At 34.8% G+C, this 20714-nt stretch overlaps 1 protein-coding gene and 1 long non-coding RNA gene across 3 annotated transcripts; one reads left to right on the top strand and one right to left on the bottom strand.

The window, feature by feature from the left end:
* The first annotated feature begins 573 nt into the window (after nt 1-573).
* LOC128506303 (uncharacterized) lies at nt 574-1407 on the top strand. Its single transcript, XR_008355701.1, has 3 exons — nt 574-613; nt 963-1041; nt 1262-1407. It is a non-coding gene; the product is annotated as an uncharacterized LOC128506303 (long non-coding RNA).
* A 3373-nt stretch (nt 1408-4780) lies between these two features.
* otx2a (orthodenticle homeobox 2a) lies at nt 4781-10980 on the bottom strand. Of its 2 annotated transcripts, none has more exons than XM_053477124.1 (4): nt 10911-10980; nt 8458-8628; nt 6936-7087; nt 4781-6112 (listed from the first exon to the last, which is right to left on the bottom strand). In XM_053477124.1, the coding sequence occupies exons 2-4, from the start codon at nt 8552-8554 to the stop codon at nt 5297-5299; spliced, it is 1065 nt and encodes a 354-aa protein (XP_053333099.1). In that variant the 5' UTR covers nt 8555-8628; nt 10911-10980; the 3' UTR covers nt 4781-5296. The 2 variants fall into 2 exon arrangements, with proteins under 2 accessions (XP_053333099.1, XP_053333097.1); XM_053477122.1 differs by lacking the exon at nt 10911-10980 and adding an exon at nt 10637-10850.
* Between the last annotated feature and the right edge of the window lie 9734 nt (nt 10981-20714).

The raw sequence follows: 20714 nt of genomic DNA on the forward strand, positions 1-20714 counted from the left end.
GTTTTAAATGTACGTCACATTTCCCCTTTTAACTAATAGGCTATATATATATATATATATATATATATATATATATTATGTTGGGCCAAATGAGATGTAGTGGGTCATTTGGAAATTAACACCTGTTTTTGGGTTTTTTGACCCAACAACTGGTTTATTCTTTATTCTCTGGTTTCTCCAAACGGTAGGCTGCAAAAAATGTGTGTAATATTACTGTTATCGTGTCACAAAGTGTAGTTTTAAGAGTTGTTTAAGCGAGAATGTATGTGTGTACAGCTCAAAACATCCATCGGTTATTAAAAATAGCGTCTTTTTAAAAACTACCGCTGGCTGTGATGTCTCTGCAGTGATTAAAACAGCGGATTTATTTCACTTTCTAAAAATCGATCTCTGGTATAATACGGTTACGGTATAATATATCGCGGCTGTGTGACGCATCCTGTACGCTGCGTTCCATTTGTAATGAACCCGGTGTTCTCATACCCTCGAGTGCGCACTTCCAAGTCAAGTCTGTTCTTTGCGTTCTTGGAACTGAGACACGGCGTGACGAACTTTTTGGATTCTTCACTTCTGAAGCGAGGGGCACGCGACCTAAAGCTGGCAGTATTTTACAGTAAGTTATAATGAATTTTTATCTAAATGTTAAATGTTGTTTTTGTGGTATAGGAGCAAGCTCATTTTCATGTTCATTCACTTTTCCACCTTTTAAGTCGCACTTTGATATGAAGCTGTGGGGAGTTCAGGTTTTTCTGTGCCAATAGTCGGCTGTATTTTATGAGAAAAGTGCGTTTGTAGCACAAACAAATAAATAAAAAAACTCAATTTACTAACTGTAATCTTAAATGTAATTTTTAGGTAAATTATTAGTAATCCTTACTTAAGCTTTGTGTGGAAAGTCTGTTGTCTTAATATGTCTTCTGTTTCTGTCTGTTAAAAAAAATGGTTGTGTTATTTTTACCCAGTAGTTGGTTTATTCTTTAGCGAACTTTCTGGATTCTTTACTTCTGACTGGATCAACCTTAGAGCACTCAGTATTTTATGGTAAGTTAATGTAAATTTTTAACTTATTTTTTAGTAAGCTGTGGTAGGAGCAAGCATATTTTATTGTTCCAATTAATTGCTTTGATGTGGTGTGGGGTTAATATTTTGTCTCATTCTGTTTTGTATTATTAAAAAAAAAAAAAAAACGTTATACTGCAATACATATGTAGCTGTACGCACTTAACAAAAATGCAACACTAAGTGATGATGTAATCCACAGGTGGGGACCAACGTGATGGGAATGATATCTGCAAAATATGGAGATGTCTGGAGCATTGTTCCAAGTTTTTTGCCTTATAGGGATGAGACAAGAGGAACCTTCTCATTGTTGGGGCAGTTCTATTGATACAGACTCTTTGGTGGAGGAAGTTGATGTTTATTTTAATTTTTTTTTTATCTTGGTGCTATAACTGCACAAAGCAGTGTCTTCTCACCTGCGAGTTTCTTCAGCATACTGTAGATCAGATTGATGGACACGAGCACTCATCTGTTACATTTTTAAGGACAACAGCCCCCCCCCACCCCACACACACACACACATTTAATTAATAATATTTTAAAACGTTTTATCTTTTTTTGTTTTTCAATGTCATTTTAAAGGAAATTAAATAGTAATAGTTAATTAACTAATAGTTAAAATATTAAGATGGGGAATGTTTGATGTCATGTGGGCATTATAAGATTTGTATTGAAAAATTCTTTATAAAAAAACATTGTATTAAATGAAAAAAAGCATTTTAAATCTTAGGGCCTCTTGTTTTTATTGTTTTACAGAGTGTTTATGTTACATTTATTTTATAGGCTATTTAACAAATGGTAACCTTGGGATTATATGGTTTTGTCTGACATTTTTGTCAAAATTAAGTTATTCACGTTTTATTATTCTTTGACAATCTATTTACATTATGTGTAAAAGTTGTGTACATGTTGCATCCTTTTTGAAAAAAATATAAATAAACAAAATATTAAATGGAATGTGTCAATCAAGCAAGAGTGTTAATTTTACCCACTGGTTGGGTCAAATAGAATACCCCAGCACTTTAACATTTAACCCGGCAATAGAGTCAATTTTACCCACTGGTTGGGTCAGATGAACAACCCAGAATTCTGGGTTAAATAGTTAAACCCAGCAATTGGGTCAAAACAACCTAGTGCATGTTTTGTCCAATAGTGACCCAGCAGCTGGGTTATAATTGGGTTGTTTTTTAACTCAGCAGTTTTTACAGTGTGCATAAGGGTACCAGCATTAGAAAAAAAGGTTGAAGCCAGGGAGGTACTTATTAGTGTTGCTTTTGTTTTAACTTAGAATCCACCATAAGGATGGGTAATTTATTTATTTTGAAGGTTATTAATAATACAGTTAATACATTAAGCTGTTTGATCTCATTTTGACTGTATATATTTTAACCAATTTTAAATTTAAAACTAATTAAAAAATTAAAAACAAACATGTAAATAATGCAACTTGATTTTATAATATATAATATTTATATATATATATATATATATATATATATATATATATATATATATATATATATATATATATTCTTTTTATGGAAACATAACCAATAAAAAAGTCCATGTCAGTTTTTTTCTTCTGATTGATTAAACAAATTTAAATGAGTCTATGTCATGTTTCATAAAATAAACCAGAGGGGGGTTCATTTGTTTTTTAGAAAAGTGTTTGAAAAATTATTCTGATGTTATGCATATCTTACTCAAATATAATTAATGTGTAATGTACTAATCTTTATTTAAGTAGTTTAGCCTAAATCTGATAGCTATATAATTGTAACTTTTTTGACAACTTACATGTTTTGTTGAAATTTTGCCCTTCATTTTAATATCTTGATAGATGATTCTTTGTTTTAATAATTGTTATAACCCTGGGGTGTTATAGACTAAAGGGTCTTATAAGAGAATGTAAAAAGAATTTGTTATAAAGCGGAGTTGATACTTGGGAAGTTGGTTAATAGCAGTCGCGTCACTATGTTTTGAGCCTAAACACTAAAACTAGTCTAAACCAGACCTTTACTTAAGCTGTTGTGGGGGGAAGAGAGAATAATTAAAGAGCTGCATGACTTAAACTCCATGCAGGTGCAGAGCATTGGTGTGGAAACTCACCCTCTCTAAATGTCTGCTAGGAAGTCGTCCATCTGAGTCATCGTACCCTGTCGCATCATGTCGAAGAAATCAAATAGACCACACAACTTCTTCTTTTTCTTTCTTTTCATTTTTTTACAAAAAAGAAATAATATGGAAATGGGCCTATTTTGTTTGTTTGTTTATTTGTCTGTTTGTGAACTTAAACAACCAGCTAGTTTGTTAGTTAGTTAGTTTTTGTGTCTTTGACTGCTTTAAAAAGCAATTTTATAATAAATTTTAGTTTAGAGCTGTTGTGGTGCTGTGATGGAGTTAGGAGCAATTACCTGAAGTTTATGATCCCCAGTATCCCAGTTACTGCATTTTAAACTTGTATTACTTTAAAACAGTTCAACTTAAAACAGTGTTTAATTGCCTGCAGTTGGATCTCCATCTGGCTCTGAAACAGGAACAGTTGTAGGATTCAGCACATAATATTAACCCTCTTAAGTTTTTTTTATCATTCCAGAATAAAACCTTGTTCAAAAGTCTCTCTGAGCTCAGCTCATTAACCAAAGCAAGAGTGTTCACTTTTCTGTACAGCTTCACATTCTTCTTTAGCTCTGTGGGTTGCAAAAATGGCACGCTTCATTTATACTACCAGTTAAACGTTTGGACAAACCTCTTATTCCAAGATATTTCCTGATTTTTATTTCTTTGTACACAGTAAAATTATGCTGAAAGCATCCAAAAAAATGGAATAATCTTTTTAACTGTTGATATTAAGATATATTTACTACTTGTGCTCTGTAAAGCCTTCATAATGCCTCCAATCTGAGGTGCTGTTTGTTAATAGGTGATTTTTAATCTTGGTAACTCTAAATGAACTTAAAAATTAGTTTTGTTCTAGAATGTGAAAAATAAAATCCAAACTTGTATCCAAACTTACAACTGGTACTGTATGTTGACTAAGTAGGCTTTCCTTCATCATTCAACTTTCTTTGGTACTAATATTGGATTTTGCATAAGCTCAATTTAGGCACAAAATTCACAAAATTATTAGTGTTTTATTTATTTATTTATTTATTTAAAATATTATATTATATTTCCGTCTCTAGTGAGAGGGAGTGAGGATCAGGAGCCTATGTTTGGATTTGATTAATTTACTAAAGATTTGATTTTTTCCTTTTCTTTATTTTCTCTTATTATTTTATTTGATTTATTATAAAAAATGTCTGCATTTGAGCCATTTTATAACACTGAACTAAATATAAACCTATGTACTAATTTATTACATGCATTTTGTCAAAATCATGTAAAAAATGCCTAAACTTTAAATATTTAGTAACCTAATAAAAAAAAAATTATAGCCTAGAAATAACTAAAATCTGCACTATAAAATAGTAACAGCAGTACAGTGTCTGACACTTAATATTAAAATGAAGGTCTGGATTTTTACAGATATTGGTATAACAGTCAACATTTTGCATGACTGTAAATTAACCAAAAATATATCTTCCTTGCACAAATTTTAATGTATTTCTTTACACATATGAGTATGTGATGTTTTTTTTAACGTGATATAAAAAAAACATTAATTCTGAATTTTAAACATTTTATTTAATAAACATAATGCAAAAAAATCATCTCATTTATTTATATTTCACAGGAAACAAGTTTGGTTCACATTTTTGTTTTCTCTGTTGCAGGACAATCACATTGCTAAATTTTATTTTATATTTATTGCCTTCATAGACACACAAGAAGTCCAAGTGCAGTGAGTTGCAGTGGATTGAGGAAGGCAAGGAGATGTTTTTTACGGCCAAACCAGGTAACATGTTAGGAGGAAATAACAGTATTTCTTTTTCCTCCGACAAAGTGGTGAGGATTAGAGAGGGAAAAAAATTCTTCAGAGGATCCTCTTGTTTAAGGCGGTAAAGGCAGACAGACATCAGAGCTGATAGCCAAAGACCTTTGGCATGGGATTAATCCTGCAACACCAGTCTAGAGTAGTCTGGAGTATCTCCTCCTTTGGAACTGAAATCCAGGTTTTCGCATTTTCCCAAATGTCTCCATAAAAGTCTTTAGAGCACAGTTTTGAGATTTTGCCCTATACGGGTGGTGGGTTGGCTTTCTAAACAAAACTAACATACTAAAACAAAACTACTTCTCACAAGACCTGAAAACGCCAAGCTGCCTGGTCTTTGTAGTCCAAACAGTCTGCACTAAAGTTTAGTTTCCATGGTGAGGCAGTTTGGTCTTTGTAGTCTTTGTAATCCACACAGTCTGTGGAAGTGAAGGGCAGTGCTGCACCCCCGTAGCCCTGGTGTGTGTGTGCATGCGGGTGGTGGTGAGGGTGGTGGTGCCCGCTGCTCTGCCCGAGGTGATGGGGGTGATGTGGGTGTGTGTGGTGTCCAGTCACCCCGGTTCCCGTCATGGAGCTGAGCTGAGGGTGGTGTGGATGATGGCTGTGCATGGGTGCCAGGTAGGAGCTACAGTCCATGCTTCCAAAATATGAGCTAGATGCAGTGCTGGGGTAACTCTGGGCATATCCGGACGTCTGATTGTAGGACACGGGGTAGGAAGTTACTCCGGCTGGCCCTCCTGTGCCCGTAACTCCACGCTGCATACAGGATGCACTGGTGGGAGGTGTGGGATCTGGGACGGTATGAGGAGCTGGAAGGGGTGATATAGGGGCGGGGCTCCAGATAGATGACACGGGTGTGGCTCCAGAGGCAGTGGTACTGCTCATACCCAGTCCGCCCAGGTTCGAATTTGAAGAGGATGAGGATGAAGATGATGACGATGAGCTGGTACTCGACACTGCTGGAGGACTGAACTGACCGCTGCTCTCAGAACCAGGACTCTCGCGTGAGGGAGAGGCTTTTTTCTTTGCAGGACGGATTTTAGTGCTGCTGCCACTGTTACTGCTGCTGCTGCTCTGCTGTTGCTGCCTACACTTAGCTCGCCGGTTCTTAAACCACACCTGGCCAGAGAGAGAACAGAAAGTCAGGAAGCCTTATTTTTTATGACAGGTTATATTTTAAAGCCCTAGGGCTTATTTTACAGTAATTACATGCAAACCGATGGAGCAAATATTATTGTAGGAGTACAAGCATAAGACCATGCATAATATAAAAAAAAAAAAAGAAAAAGCTATTGGAGTTTACTAATAACTAATGAAAATATTAAGGAGTCAGTTCCATGTTCAGGGTGCACCACTTCCTGATCCCTGTGTGAAAAATGGAGTTCAGTATAAAATTCCATATTTCGATTAGTGAAATTTATTTTATATGATGTAAATATCAAAATTACAAGCCTAATAAACTAAATCTTCTTTTTCATTACCATAATATTTATTATTACTTTAGTCTTCATATACCAATAAAAAAGGAGTGCACAGTAGACATTCTTAATCAAGTACAAATACAAACTCATAGATTGTGCTGTGTTGTAGATCATTGAAATTGTACTGTACTGTGTTGTATGCAAGCTTGAGGTTGATGCCTGATATTTCAGATCTACCTTTTGACATTGATTTATGTTCTATGGAGGGAAAGATCTGATCACTCTAATCAGTCAATAAAATGCTAGATATGTGTCTGGACTATGATAATAAATGTGATGGCAGTATAATTTGATGAAATATGATTTGAACTGGAATGTGTTGGCACTGGAGGAGTTTGACATGCGCCTTGAGCTCTCCTGGAAACCGTACATAAATTAATTTCTCTCTCCCTCTGCCTGAGAGAGAGAGAGAGTGTGAGAGAGAGAGAGAGAGAGACACACACACACACACACACCCGTACCTGAACTCTAGACTCAGGCAGGTTGATCTTCAGAGCCACTTCTTCCCTCATGAAGATGTCGGGGTAACGCGTCTTGGCGAACAGAGACTCCAGGATGTCGAGCTGCGTGCGCGTAAACGTGGTCCTTTCCCGCCGCTGCTTGCGGGGATTAGCTTTAAAAAAAAATAATTGAATAATTACAATTTGTTTTCATAAAAAGTTCGACCTTTAAAAGTGTTTGTTTGTTTTTTGTTGCATTCTACTATTTATCTAATTATTTATTTATTTATTTATTCATTTAGTTCGTTTTCTAATGCAAATATTGCATGATACGATGTTTTTGGAAGTTTGGCGCGTGCTCAACGATATAATAATACTACTACTAATAATAATTAAAATAATAATATATTTAGAGCAAACAAAAAGACGCACGCATATGTATAAAACATCTCCGCAGCAACGCACAACTGTGTGTTTAATCATTATTTATTTTTGGTTTGTTTGTTTAATAATTTTTTATGTGCTGTGAAAATCGGGATCGTGTCCATTTTTTGTCGGGCTTTAAGAAAACTTAAACGTTGCGCTATCTAAATATTACTTCAAATAAATACTTAAAACATTATTCACTAAACACTCATAAACTAACAATGTTCCAGACATATAAATTCAATACCAGATTCATTTGATTATATCAGTGATACAGTGAAAATAGACACAAGGGTTTTTATTCTGGAAGTTTGTGCTTTAATATCACATTCCGATAATTTTGCACACAAATAATATGGAATTATACATTTTGTGTGAATTTTAAAAGCCAAAAATATTTTGGGACAGTTGCCTATCACTCAGTTAGGACGCTTCGGTAAATGGCGTCATAACAGGGGAATAAGCAAAGTCTACATGAAAGTTCCTATAGTTCTACGTAAAGTTTCATCAGTAACTATCACAAGTGGGTTTTTTTTAATAAACATTTTGACATTTACAAACAGTCACACGAACATTTCCAAGAACATTTCCTCTATCTTTGCGAAGGCATAGGGATTTTATGAGGAACTCTGTAAATTTTGCCCTTATTTTGTGAAATAAAGAAAAAATATACACAATTATCAACAATGTTTCTGTACATTTTTCTGTATTTTTATCCCGTAACGATGAAAATAAAATAAAAGTTTTAATCATACCCAATATACGATTCAGTTCCTTGTCAGTCCAAGTAATGGAGGTATTTTTTATAGATATTTTATGTTTAGTATGTCTTATTAGTATGTCTTTTTGGACCATGAGTCTGAAATAAATTGTAATAATAATAATAATAATAATAATAATAATAACTCTTCTTCTTCTTCTTCTTATTATTATTATTGTAATTTTACTTTAATATTGAATGGAGTTTTTATTTTACTAAATTTACAAAAAAAACTTTTGTAATTAGGGGGTCTGTGGACATTTTTCTTTGTTATTCCCTTGTTATTGGTAATGCTGAAATTCAGCCTGTGTTTGCTTTTTGTCTGTATGTGGTAAGGTGAGAGAGATGTGCGCGTACCCGGATACCCAACAGAAGGGTGCAGGAGTTCCATGGGCGCGCCCCCGAGCCCCAGGCCGTTCACGGCATACGGGGCCTGTTTGAGGTATGACATCATTCTAGCAGCTCGTGTGGGGTAACGGCGGAGTTCGCGCCGAAAAGTCCGAGTCTCCCCGTCGAGCTGACACACACCTGAGGAAGAGAACGGAGTAAGAATGAGCTAAAGAAATACCTAATTAAAACATAATAATAAATGTGTTGTGAAAACTCATTTTTATAAATTATTATTATTATTATTATTATTATTATTATTATTATAGCTATTACTCGGATAAAATATAAAAATTTAATATTAATATTATATTTATGTAAAATATAAATAAAAAAACAATAAAGGAACAAACTACTGCTTCTGGATTTGAAGTGAGTTCGGATTAACGCTAATTAACAGATTGTTGTTATTTAATCTTAAAGATACTTTGATACTGAATAGTAATAAATTTTAAGCAAAGCTTTTAAGTTTTAAAAAAGTTATTAATTCTTATTGAATTGTTGATAAAAAAAATTGGAGGAAATCGACGTTTTGCAGGTTTATATCCTTATTATGTTTAAAGTTTGGCGTCAGAAATCGCGTTTATCGTGAGAAACAGATGTTCACTAATAAAGTTTCATTAATCCTTACCATTTATGTTTTTGGTTTTCTTTATTGTAACTAATTGCAGTACCTTCGTTTATTTAGCGTACTGAATATCTAGATTTTTATTTTTTATTTTTTACTTTGACTTCAACAAACACGTCAGGTCAGAAATGTGTAAACCCGAACATTAATTACCCTGCTAATAAAATTACCCTGACTGCTCTAAAAGCCTCAGAAAAGCCGAACTGTCTTTTAGGTTTGGATCCATCAAAAATATAGACAGCGTCTTAATCATCACATTTTACACTCCACTAATCAGTAGGACTTCACACATTAATTAGCCTTTCACACTGTCTGCACCTCTTAGAGTACAACTCCAAAACTTTGATCTTTTTTTTTGTTGAGGTGATCGAAACGTTTTTTGTGAAGAAAAAATACGGCCATTGATACTTCAGTATAATCAGCATTCGTGTTGTAGTAGTGCTATTCATATTATAAAAAGTTATTCGACTTTTTAATTCATATATATAAAAGTAATATATGAATTATGCCCAACTGCTTAGAGAACATTTTTATTAGTAAAATGGATATGGTTTATATTTTTAACTCTTGTTTTATGATTAAGTGTCTAAATTTGTTGTCTACGTTAACACTCTTTAGCAAAAATGCCTTCTGTTGTAAAGTTCTAAATTTGCATTCCGTTGTAAAATTCTGAAATGCACATAAACACACACAGTAAAAGCAAGTTTATATAATGAAAATCTACACTTTTAAATATATATTGGCTTGAAATTGTTTAAGAATTGTTTAACTTAGGCCCAAGTTATTATAAAGTTATAAGTCGCAAAGCTTTGGGGTAAACATTACATATAAAATATAGCTCTTTTTATAATAAAAAAAAACTGGACAGTTTGTTTTTTATATATATTTATAATATAAATAAACTGAGATAACAGTAATCTTTCGCCTCGAATGGAATTTGTGGTGCTGTGCGAAATGATTTGGGAGGACCTGAACTCGTTTCGCAGGTTTTGTTCTGGTAGAGTTAGTACAAATGTTTTTAAGACAAAAGTTTGGTTAAATGACATGGTGTGCTTTTCACTCCTGCGCGCATTCGTATGGATCAGCCCCATTAAGAGCACACAGATAAAGAATACACTGCGAGACGAGCTTTAACCAAATGCAAATCAGCAGCAACTGTGCAAATTACCCGTTTTAGGCATTTAGATTAGACTCAGAGGGGACTCTATTTACAGCGAGAAACCTTATCGACTCTGTAAACGAAACAACCCCCAAAACCCAAACTCACAGAGCGGTTTTACGCATGCGTTACGAGTTGCATAAACAATCACATATTTGCACAATTAATTTAAAAAGGGAAAATGCATGTGCGCAAACAGAAATGCGTTCACGCACTATCAAATGGGTATGCGATAAAAAAAAAATATTTAGGCGCAAAAATTATACACTACTCCCAAATATCGTCCTATTTAATCATAACTGTTCTATGGCAACGAGTAGGTCGTGTGTAATTTGTATCGACGACAGTAAAAGGTCTCTTACCGGGCGCCTTTCCTCTTGTGTGTCCACTTTATGTAAAGAATATCCACGCGGCTGGCTGCGCCAATTGGTACAACACGTTTTTTTACAGGTAAACCAAATTAGAGAAATAAAGGTGAGCCCAAACACAAAAATACCTCCTTGGTCCTTAAAAAAAGAGCATATGCTCCAATCTGCTCTCACATCCGCGCGCTGTGCTAAAGATGACTGCCAATGTTGTCGAATTGAGATTGATCACTTTTTTGGTGCGTTGTCCCGTCTATGAGTAAAAGCATACCTGCGGGACCGCCCGCCTTAACCAATCAGCGAGCTCGCAGGTCCCCACGGCTGAAAGAGCTGGCCAATCATGGCCTCTCAAACACGTTCTCTCATTGTGACGTCACGGTGACCTGCCGCGCGAATCGAGCGGGTCGCTGTGCAAAAAAAAAAGAAAAAAAGAAAAAAAAAGGCTTAACAATCCGAATACACTTTTTATTTATTTAGACTCATTAAGCTGATGAGTTGCTGTTATCCACCTCGACACATTCAAAATATTCACTTGATATATAATGCAATCAGATGTTTAGATTATTTCAAGGAACAAAAACTTTCCCTGTTAGGCCCCCAAAACGGCATGTTGTAGTTAAAAACCGCTAAAAATCAACTTACGATTTTCTTAAAACAAAACAACAACTATTTTAACAACTAAAAAATAAAAAATAGAAAAATATACTAGACATTTTGTTATACTCTATAGAACGTAATTTAATGAATGCACGTAATGAAGATTGTCTTATGTACTGAGAAAAAGTGCTAATTATGTTTTCTATATAATTGACACTATAACAAAATAAACAAAACACTGAAAAATACAATCCAATTTTATTGCACATTTCAGTCTGTTTAAAAAAATGAGATCGCAAATCAAACATTTATATTTCTTGATTTAGGAAAAAAAAACTACCTTTCACAAACGTTCGTTTAATCATGTGGTTTATTTTCAGTTATTTTAGCTATCAATCATATTTCAGTGTGTCACACAAGTGTGCATGTTACTGAATTTCGGCGCCAAGTAACTTAAATGCTCCTGGAATTATTTTACCATTTAATTTAATCTTAATCAATATTAAGAGAAAATAACACATTTCACGTGGCATGTATAGCCTATATTTTATTGCCTGTGATAGACACTAACTATGAAGTTCTTTGCGTAAATTCAGGTGGAATAAAAAAAAAACATCTAAAACAGACACAGGGTCAAACACACAGGGAAAAAAACATTTTTGAGTTCATATTACTTTGGGAGAAAAATCATATGTGAAGAGTGTGGAATTGATCTGGCTCGTGTATAAAGATATCTGAGAAGCATTAAGCTATTGTCCCGAGTGTGTGTTTGTGTGTAATCCTGGAGTTTCCTCAGCGCGTAAAGCCGCTAAAGCCTCGGCCTGGGATTGGCCTCCTCAAGCACCCTTTTACTTCTGCTTGTAAAATTGTCGGCACTTATTAAAACGACGATGCATAAAATCCCCCCCGGGCTAAATCCCCGAGTTTTATCGGAAAGCATGAGGATAGGTTTATCATGAAACACCCTCCTCTTGCTCTCGGTGGCTGTCAGCCAGCTGAACACCTGCGGAGACGCGCACAGGAACCAATCCATTACCACTGCCGAGTTTTCGCGTTTTAACGCGGAACATCATAGACATTACAGCAACACCAGACTGGAAAGAGTTGCACAGACGTCTGGGACAATAGAACAAGTGACAGACTAAAACAACTTGGACCTTTAAAAAAAGGCTAAGAAGAACAGCTAGGCAACTTTTTTTCCCCCAGTGCACGGTACTTTTGGCACAGGTAAGACTCACACATTCTCTCTCTCTCTCTCTTTTTTTCAAGTTACATTTTGTGTGTTATGCACTGAGTGCGTTACGGAAATAGAATAAAGGTTGTGTATACATAGAGTCAAGAAAAACAATGAAGGAATTATTCGTGTTCATTTTGTTGCATAAAATATAAAGAGCTGTAAGTGTCGAGTGCAAAATTTCAAAAATAAAACTGCATGACATAATGCATCACTTTCTTTGTCTTAACGAGTGTGTGTTCTTTGAGATGATTTTCACACATGCTCTAAACTAAAAGCAAAACCGAAACGAAAATATTGTATTACATGAAATAAATCATAAGCAGGTAAAAGCGTCAGTCTAGGAATGGATTGGTAAAGTAATGTAGTGACATTTCAATACACACACAGGCGCGCGCACACGCGCGAGGCTTTAATTTCGTTTGTTTAGAGCCCCGTTTTACTTCAAATCACAACTTGCTCAAATTTACATAATGAACGAGGGGGTGCGCGCGTGTGTGTGCGCGCGCGCTTGATAGTGTTGCCCTGAGTGTGTATTCGCAAAAATATGGTCTGCCACTTTAAAAACTGTAAATAAAATGACACATCAACAACATCAAAAGGCAGGTAAGGCAGTTTAGGAGTTAACACTTTTTTTTTTTTTTTGCTGATTCCATGGTAAATTCTTTGCATTGTGGATTTTACTATTTATACAAAAATAATAATAAATAAATAAATAAAATAATAATAATAATAAAAATAATAACTTGAATATTGCTGAAAGATTTCCTAAGCTGGCCTAACCTTTTAAAAATGCAATAAGCAGCTGTAGTCCTACAGGGTATATATAATATAACATACAGTATAAATAAAAAGAGGTATTAAGATATACTTTTTGGAGTGTTCTACACATTCACCTCTGCAAGTGTGGATGATTCCACCTGGACACCCTAAAGTGTCATGGCATTCATACTGAACATGCTTTGAGGACACTCAATACTACTTGGCTTTTCAGCATACATAGTAATGATTTATAATCTCACTATCCGATGTCACCCAGACAAGGCCAGCTTCCCTCTTGGGGTCAGGTTCCTCTTCCTCACGTTGTCTTCTTCCACTGTCGCCTTTAGTTAGCTCATCAGAGATCTAAGCACAACTCCTGATACAGTTTTCTGTAAAACAGCTTTTTAACAATGTCTAATATTGGTAGTGCTATATATTTAGAAAAAGAGAAATTGAAGCAGATGAGAAAATTCAAAGGCATGCATGTAGCATTGAACAAAAGTAGTCTCCTCTCCCAAGTTTAAAAGATGTTATACAGTATAGTGCATTTTGAAAAGTGATGTGTCGTAAAGGGAAAAGTTTTTTTTTCATGAAAAAAAAAGCTAAATATGAATTGTGCAAGGTTGTCAACCAAAACATTAATTCATATGTTCATAAAACTCATTCACTATCTTGTATGACTTACTCAAAACTTTAATATCTAGTTATTTAAATAGCTAGATTAAGGCTGATAACTTGACAGAGTTTGATTGAGCAATTTAATGTTTTTTTGTTTGTTTGTTTTTTTAATTTCCAACACAATCTATTTCACAATCACAGTATGCGATGGAAAGAAATGGTAAGAGTAGAAAATCATCAATCAAGTTTGCAAAAACAATGCAAGAATGCAAAAACAATGGATCACAGTATTAGAATGTGTACTCTGCAGGACTGTATAACTACATCTCATAACTACGTCTCTAACATATATATCATATACAAGTATAATGACCCTTAATAGGAACTATATAAAATGCTTATTAAAATATAATACAATTAACAATTAATTACAATTAATTACAATGAATTGATTAAAGGTTTTGCAGAATGACAGAACACAGTTATGACCATAAAAACAAACTTTATTTCTCTATATTTCTCTATCTCTTCCTGTTTGCTTTACATCTGAAACGCTGGGCTCCCAGAACTTCTTTGATGGGCCAAATTTGTGGAAATGGCTTGGAGTTGAGGTCAGGACTGTACGGGGATGTGGGAATAACTCCCAGCCAAGTTCCTGTAGTATGCAAGTGGTGTTGGTGAATTATTGTGTCTACAGTTCCCCCAGACAGATGCATTGCTTTCACAATTGGCAACAAGTTATCTGTCCATTTTTTAGGATCAGGTGTTCCACTAGCTGAATGTTCACAGAAACGACTGCAGTGGGGTTTTAGCCACCTTTCCCAGGATCATTACTGACGGACTTATGGTCTTCTTAAACACTTTTGCACCATTAAAATATTTACTGCAGCTAAGAGTCTCATCACTGTACTGCACTTGAAGTCTTCTGTAAATATGAATTGGTTTACACCATTTGCAAGAAAGTTCATTATAAGTCCCTAAGTCCCGGTCTGACTTGAACACTTTCTTGTATTGTACTTTCACCAATTATTATGGTAATAGTATTCAGATAATTTCTCATCACCATAATGTGAGCTCTTAATGTAATCTTTAACAAATTATTGTGATTATGTTTATGATCGCATTTAAATATTGCGAAATAATATACCCATCCCCCGTGCTATGTAGCACAGCTCATTCCTCCTGTCATGTACTTCACTTATATAGCCTTCATATTCTGTAAAATACACACACACACACACACACACACCAAACATATGCACAAACTGTCAAATATATGTACACATGATACTAATACCTTTTCTTTCTACACCTGGAAAATGACACAAAACATTTTCACAGAAACAGTTAGAAGATGCTAATGAAGACTTTATTGAGAGACGATTAAATGTCAAAGGATTGTGAGGATGTTAAAAGATATCATATTTAAGATATAAAATTTAATATGACACTAAAATAGTGTATATTAGAGCAGGGCAGAAGAAACTTAACTACAATAGGCTTATATCACAATTTTTTCTTTGTAAATTGAGGGCGTAGAGGGGATTGTTCATAAATGATTTTCTCACTGGGCATAATATAATATTTAACTGAACTTTATAGATTCTACACAATTGGAGAAACCAACGTGCTAAGGATAACTAAGCAATGCTTGGTTAAATTAGCCAGTTTTTTTTGCTAATGTCAGGCTAGGCTAGCATTGATGCTAGTGGTTAGCACGTTAGTATATTTGGCTAGGCAGCAGATAGATAGATAGATAGATAGATAGATAGATAGATAGATAGATAGATAGATAGAGTTTAGTTCTGAAGAGTTTATTAGCAAATTGTGTAGTGCTAGTCATGGACTTGAGGAATAATGTTTTCGATGAGAGATGTTTTCAGGCAAACCATGGTAAAGAAAACAGTTTTAGACAACAAAATTCAGTTTTCATATTCAAACATGATAGTAATTAGATTTCATCACTTGTTTACTTTTTACTTCTTAATACTCAAGGACATTTAACTCCAGCAAATATTTACCTCAGAAATTAGGACATCTTTAAGCCTCCATTTTTAATGAGCAGGATTAAGCACATTATTTACTTTATATTAACACTTAAGTGCATTTTTCCCCCAGTAATTAAGACCCTCTTCTGTGTACAACAGACCAGACACAAGCTCTGTTGGACAACATGTGTAGTCTATTCATTATGTCTATGAACATGACGATTTATACTTTATTGTCACCTCAGGGACATTTTTATGTGTAAAAACTAACTTAGTTTTAGGTTTACATTTTTTAAAAACTTTTTCTTTCAGTGATAATGGCAATGTGCTGTTGAAATGGCCACTACGTTCACCCGACTTCACAGAAGCTGGACTACCGTGTCATGTCACAGGTGTTGCGCATATTAAACATTTGTGAAGCTTTGTGAAATTGGTTATAAAATCTATATCCATTTGAATATGTTGTTAAAATTTTTATAAATAAATATTTCATTTTTCAAATATTTCCCCAGTTTTTCCCAGTACATGTAGTTACTCAGATCTTCATATTTCAAGTGATTTTAATTGACATTCGTTAAGTTTGGGATGGACTTCATTAAACATAATACTATAATACAAAAATTATTTCTTATTAATTCACATTATTCTACTGAAAAGCTGTAAAAAAAATCCTTAACCTGTTTTACATTTACATAATATTTCATGTAGTGTTTTCTCATGCCTTAGCAGCTGTACTCAGTGATATAGTGTTTAATGCTTGATTACAGATATACAGTATGTGAAGCGAGTTTTAGTTACAGTTATACTTCCGGATGTCTGATCCAGTGATCCAGATGTTCTGCAGGTATTGAGAACAATCATTACATGCAAATTTATCATTTAAATATGTTGACACTCTCACTTTGCACATTCTGACATTTGTATCAGGTAAACATGGATATAGTGCACCTTAGACTTAAAAATGTACACTACATAAAGTTTTCTAAGTAAAGGTTACACACTAAATGCATGAAATTTGTTCATTTGGTGATACCAACCCAGTGACAAAAAAGATACAGTTTAGTACAATGAATGTTGAGAGTGAATAATCTGGTTACCTAAGGAAATAACCTGAGGACCATTGTCCCTCCTCCCTATTTTCCTGATGACCTGCGCTTACATTGCACTTAATGTTTCACACATGAGAATGTGTACTTCATCACGATGCAACATTTTGTGTGCCTGCGCATAGCACGATGTTCGTGATTTTATTTACCTTCTGGCTTATTTGGATTCGATCCGGGCATGGATCAGCCCTCTTGTGTGATTTATGGATTTATTACATAACAAAGTTCAGTATCTTGTTTTACTCATTTACAATGTAATTAATGTCACATAATGCCAGACTCGCCCAAACCTCTCAGAAAACATTAGAGCCAAGCAAAGCTCTAATGGGGAGGGACACTTATATGAAGTCACATTACGAGGCAAATCTAACTTGCATGTTTAAGACCAGGCCAATACAAAAATTTATTTTTATTTATTTTTTATTTAATTTTCCTATTGTATTTCTTTTATTCATATTTATTACTTATTATAAGCTTTAATTCTCTTTTTAAGGTCACTGGCGGTCGTGAAAGCATTTCACTACATTTCGTAGTGTATGACTGTATATGTGACAAATAAAATTTGAATTTGAAATGGAAAAAGAACAAAAATCAGGAAGTGTTTTTTTTCTTATTTATTCATGTATTTTTGTATATATACTAGAGACCCCTTTGAATGTCTAAAATTATTAAAAAGTGAATTTATATCCTCACTATATTTATTGAAATTACAACATGAACACACAAATGCATCATACTTTTCCGTAAGCTGGTGGCCCCTAATCTGAATGTTATTGTGTAAGACAGTGAAGTATGAGAGAAATACAATTTTGCTAATTCTTCCAGGACTATAATAATTTCTTGTTAAAGAAAGAATAAAAAAAAAAATAGAAATTAGAAATTTTGAAATTTCCTCATACTGTCCTTTTTTTTTTTTCATTTCAAATCACTTGGACACACACCTTGTCATTATCACCACCTCTAACCCCCTTACCAATGAACTTTTAAAGAATACTTGATTCTAGTTGCAACCATAGACGGTATGCCAAATCCTCCATGGTGTCATGCCTAGGTTTTCTGAAGAGAGGTTTTGAAGCCCAGCTGTAGGAGCTGACTCCACCTAAAACACTGGTTAATCCATAATGTCAGCTGGGAGGCGCGAATGGAGCATGTCTGTTAGTTGAAACACTAACTCTTAGCTAAAGTCAGACAGCACACCTGCAATGCATTCAAATCGGCCACACATCCTAATTATGTATAATTCTATGGCTTAATGTAAATTTAAATGATAGTGGTCATACAAGGAACCGCATGTTTTAGAACTTCTGCACTGAGCTCTCGCTTGCTAAAAATGTTTTCAGAAACCAGAGGTTGATCCTTGGTTACAACAGGAGCACTGAGAGTTATTTAAGTGTCTCAATATCCAGGGCTATATACATATCTTATAGCCCATATGTACAGTATAAACAAGATATCAACCTTGCCATCATAGCTGCATGTTTTTTTCAGAAGTTCTACAAGCGACAGAAACCTTTGGGTTGCTATTTGAGATTCAGATGAACCCTGGATTCGAGACTTGAAAACACAGTGCTTTTTCATTCTTAATTGAAAAACAGTGAACATTTGTACATTGTGGTGACTTTGATGGTCTGTAGACACCTTAAGGATAAACTCAACACCCATGTGTTCAGATGTGTTAAGATCTCATCAATCACTTTAGATGTACCGCATTCAGTCTGATAAAAGCAACATCAACACTACACTTTGGTTCACCACAAACATAATTTTAATTATCCATTCCAAAATTATCTTAGTATTTATCTTATAAGACTAAAAGATTGAATTCAAGCGTGCAGTAGTGAATACTTTATGATTACATACTGAAGGAGTGATTTTAACACTGTTTTAATTCATCACTGTAAACACTGTAAGGACAGAATTAGAAGAAATGGGGCAAGAGAAAGGTGAGGAACAGGTTATGTGTGTGTGTGTTTGTGGGTGTGTGTGCATGGTAGGGCAGTAAACGAGAGGGGAGTACATGGCTGTCAATCACAGAGCCGTGTCCCGCCTCCCTCATTAAGAGGGTAAATACAAGGGAGGGGATGAAAGACTCTGCGGCGCAAATACGACTCAGGAGGAGAAACCAGATACACACACACACACACACACACACACACACACACTAATATAGGTTTACCTTCATACTCAGATCTCACCTTCAAGGAAACCTGTCCTGGTGGGACAAAACCACCCTCCATCTCTCTCTCTCTCTCTCTCTCTCTCTCCATGGCATTAGCTCTTGGGGAGTCAGGTTAAAACTTGCATCTCTCTCTCTCTCTCTCTCTCTCTCTCTCTCTCAGTGTTTCACTGGTTACCATGTCAGCCTCGCACAGCCGCAGAAGAATGCGCAGGTTCAGATCTCTCTGACCCGCCCTTGGAAAGCTCCGAATGAGAGAGAAAGGGAAGAAAGAGAGAGGGATTAAGACTGAGAGGGAGAGTGTGTGAGAGAAAGAAAACTGATTTACAAATGTGACTGTTGTCAGGGTCTCTCTCACAAACTCGCTTCCAGTGGAAGAGCAGGAGAAAGAGAGAGAGAGTAAGTGAGAGAGAGAGAGAGTGAGCGAGATTACACCATCTTGGCTGGCTTGATATCAATCCAGGAGGTGAAACGATAGATGGGAAATGTGCTCCTGATTTCTAACAGAGGAGTGTATGTGTGTGTGTATGAGTGTATAACCGAGAAGTATGTGTGTGTGTGTGTGTGTGCATGCACACTCAGTCATTCAACAGAGCTGAAATCCATTTCTCCTTTAGCCAGGCCTGCAATTGCTCTCTCCTTATCTGCACCAGCAGCGGCTCTGCAGTCGGTGCCGTGTCCAGATACGTCCAGTTCGAGCGAGACAGAATTACCGGTGAAGTGTAGGATTTCACACACACACACACACACACACACACACACACACACACAAAAAAAAAAAAAAAAAAATTTATATATATATATATATATATATATATATATGGTTTTAGAGACATCACTATAATAATGATGAGAACAGGCTAGTCAAGCTAATCAACACCTTTCTAACTTTTTTACGGTGGTATGTTTGAAATAATCCACGTGCTGCAATAATTCAGCTAATCTCCTCCTTCCAAATACAACCAAACAACAACAACGACAACAACAGCAGTTCTTGTCATCATTGCTAGCTACTTTCCCAGCTAACGATTTTTGATTAGCAGAATGGTTTCAAGGCTCTTCCTAGCCAACATAAAAGATTTCTACATTTTCTAACATTTTAAAGGATAATAAGCCTTAATATTACAGAAATAACATACCTGAAATGTTCTAGAAACATGATGATGTTATTTTTTTTATTATGTGAATATTTGTGGTAATCTTTCCTACAGCTATACTTTATGTTGCAGCAATGTTGGAAAAGCATATGAAAATGTCATATTAAGTCATAAGAAATTGTGACGCGTTAAAATTCCTTAGAAATATAGTTTGCTAAAAAACGTAACGTTTAAAATTTTAATGATTTTTTTAGCTAAACCTAATTTCATTGTTTGCTGATTTTGAGTCCCTACCCCCACCCCTAAAAGAAAAAAGTTTTTTGTTCTACATTTTCTAAAATTTTAAAGAATATTAAGCCTTAGTATTACAGAATTAAAATTCCTGAAATGTTATAAAAAATGTTTTATACCTTTTGTTTCATTATATGAATATTTGTGTTAATCTCACTTACAGGTACACTGTATGTTGTATCATATGTACATAAATGTCATAATAA

The sequence above is a fragment of the Clarias gariepinus genome, chromosome 18 (assembly GCF_024256425.1).
Source record: "Clarias gariepinus isolate MV-2021 ecotype Netherlands chromosome 18, CGAR_prim_01v2, whole genome shotgun sequence".
NCBI lineage: Eukaryota > Metazoa > Chordata > Actinopteri > Siluriformes > Clariidae > Clarias > Clarias gariepinus.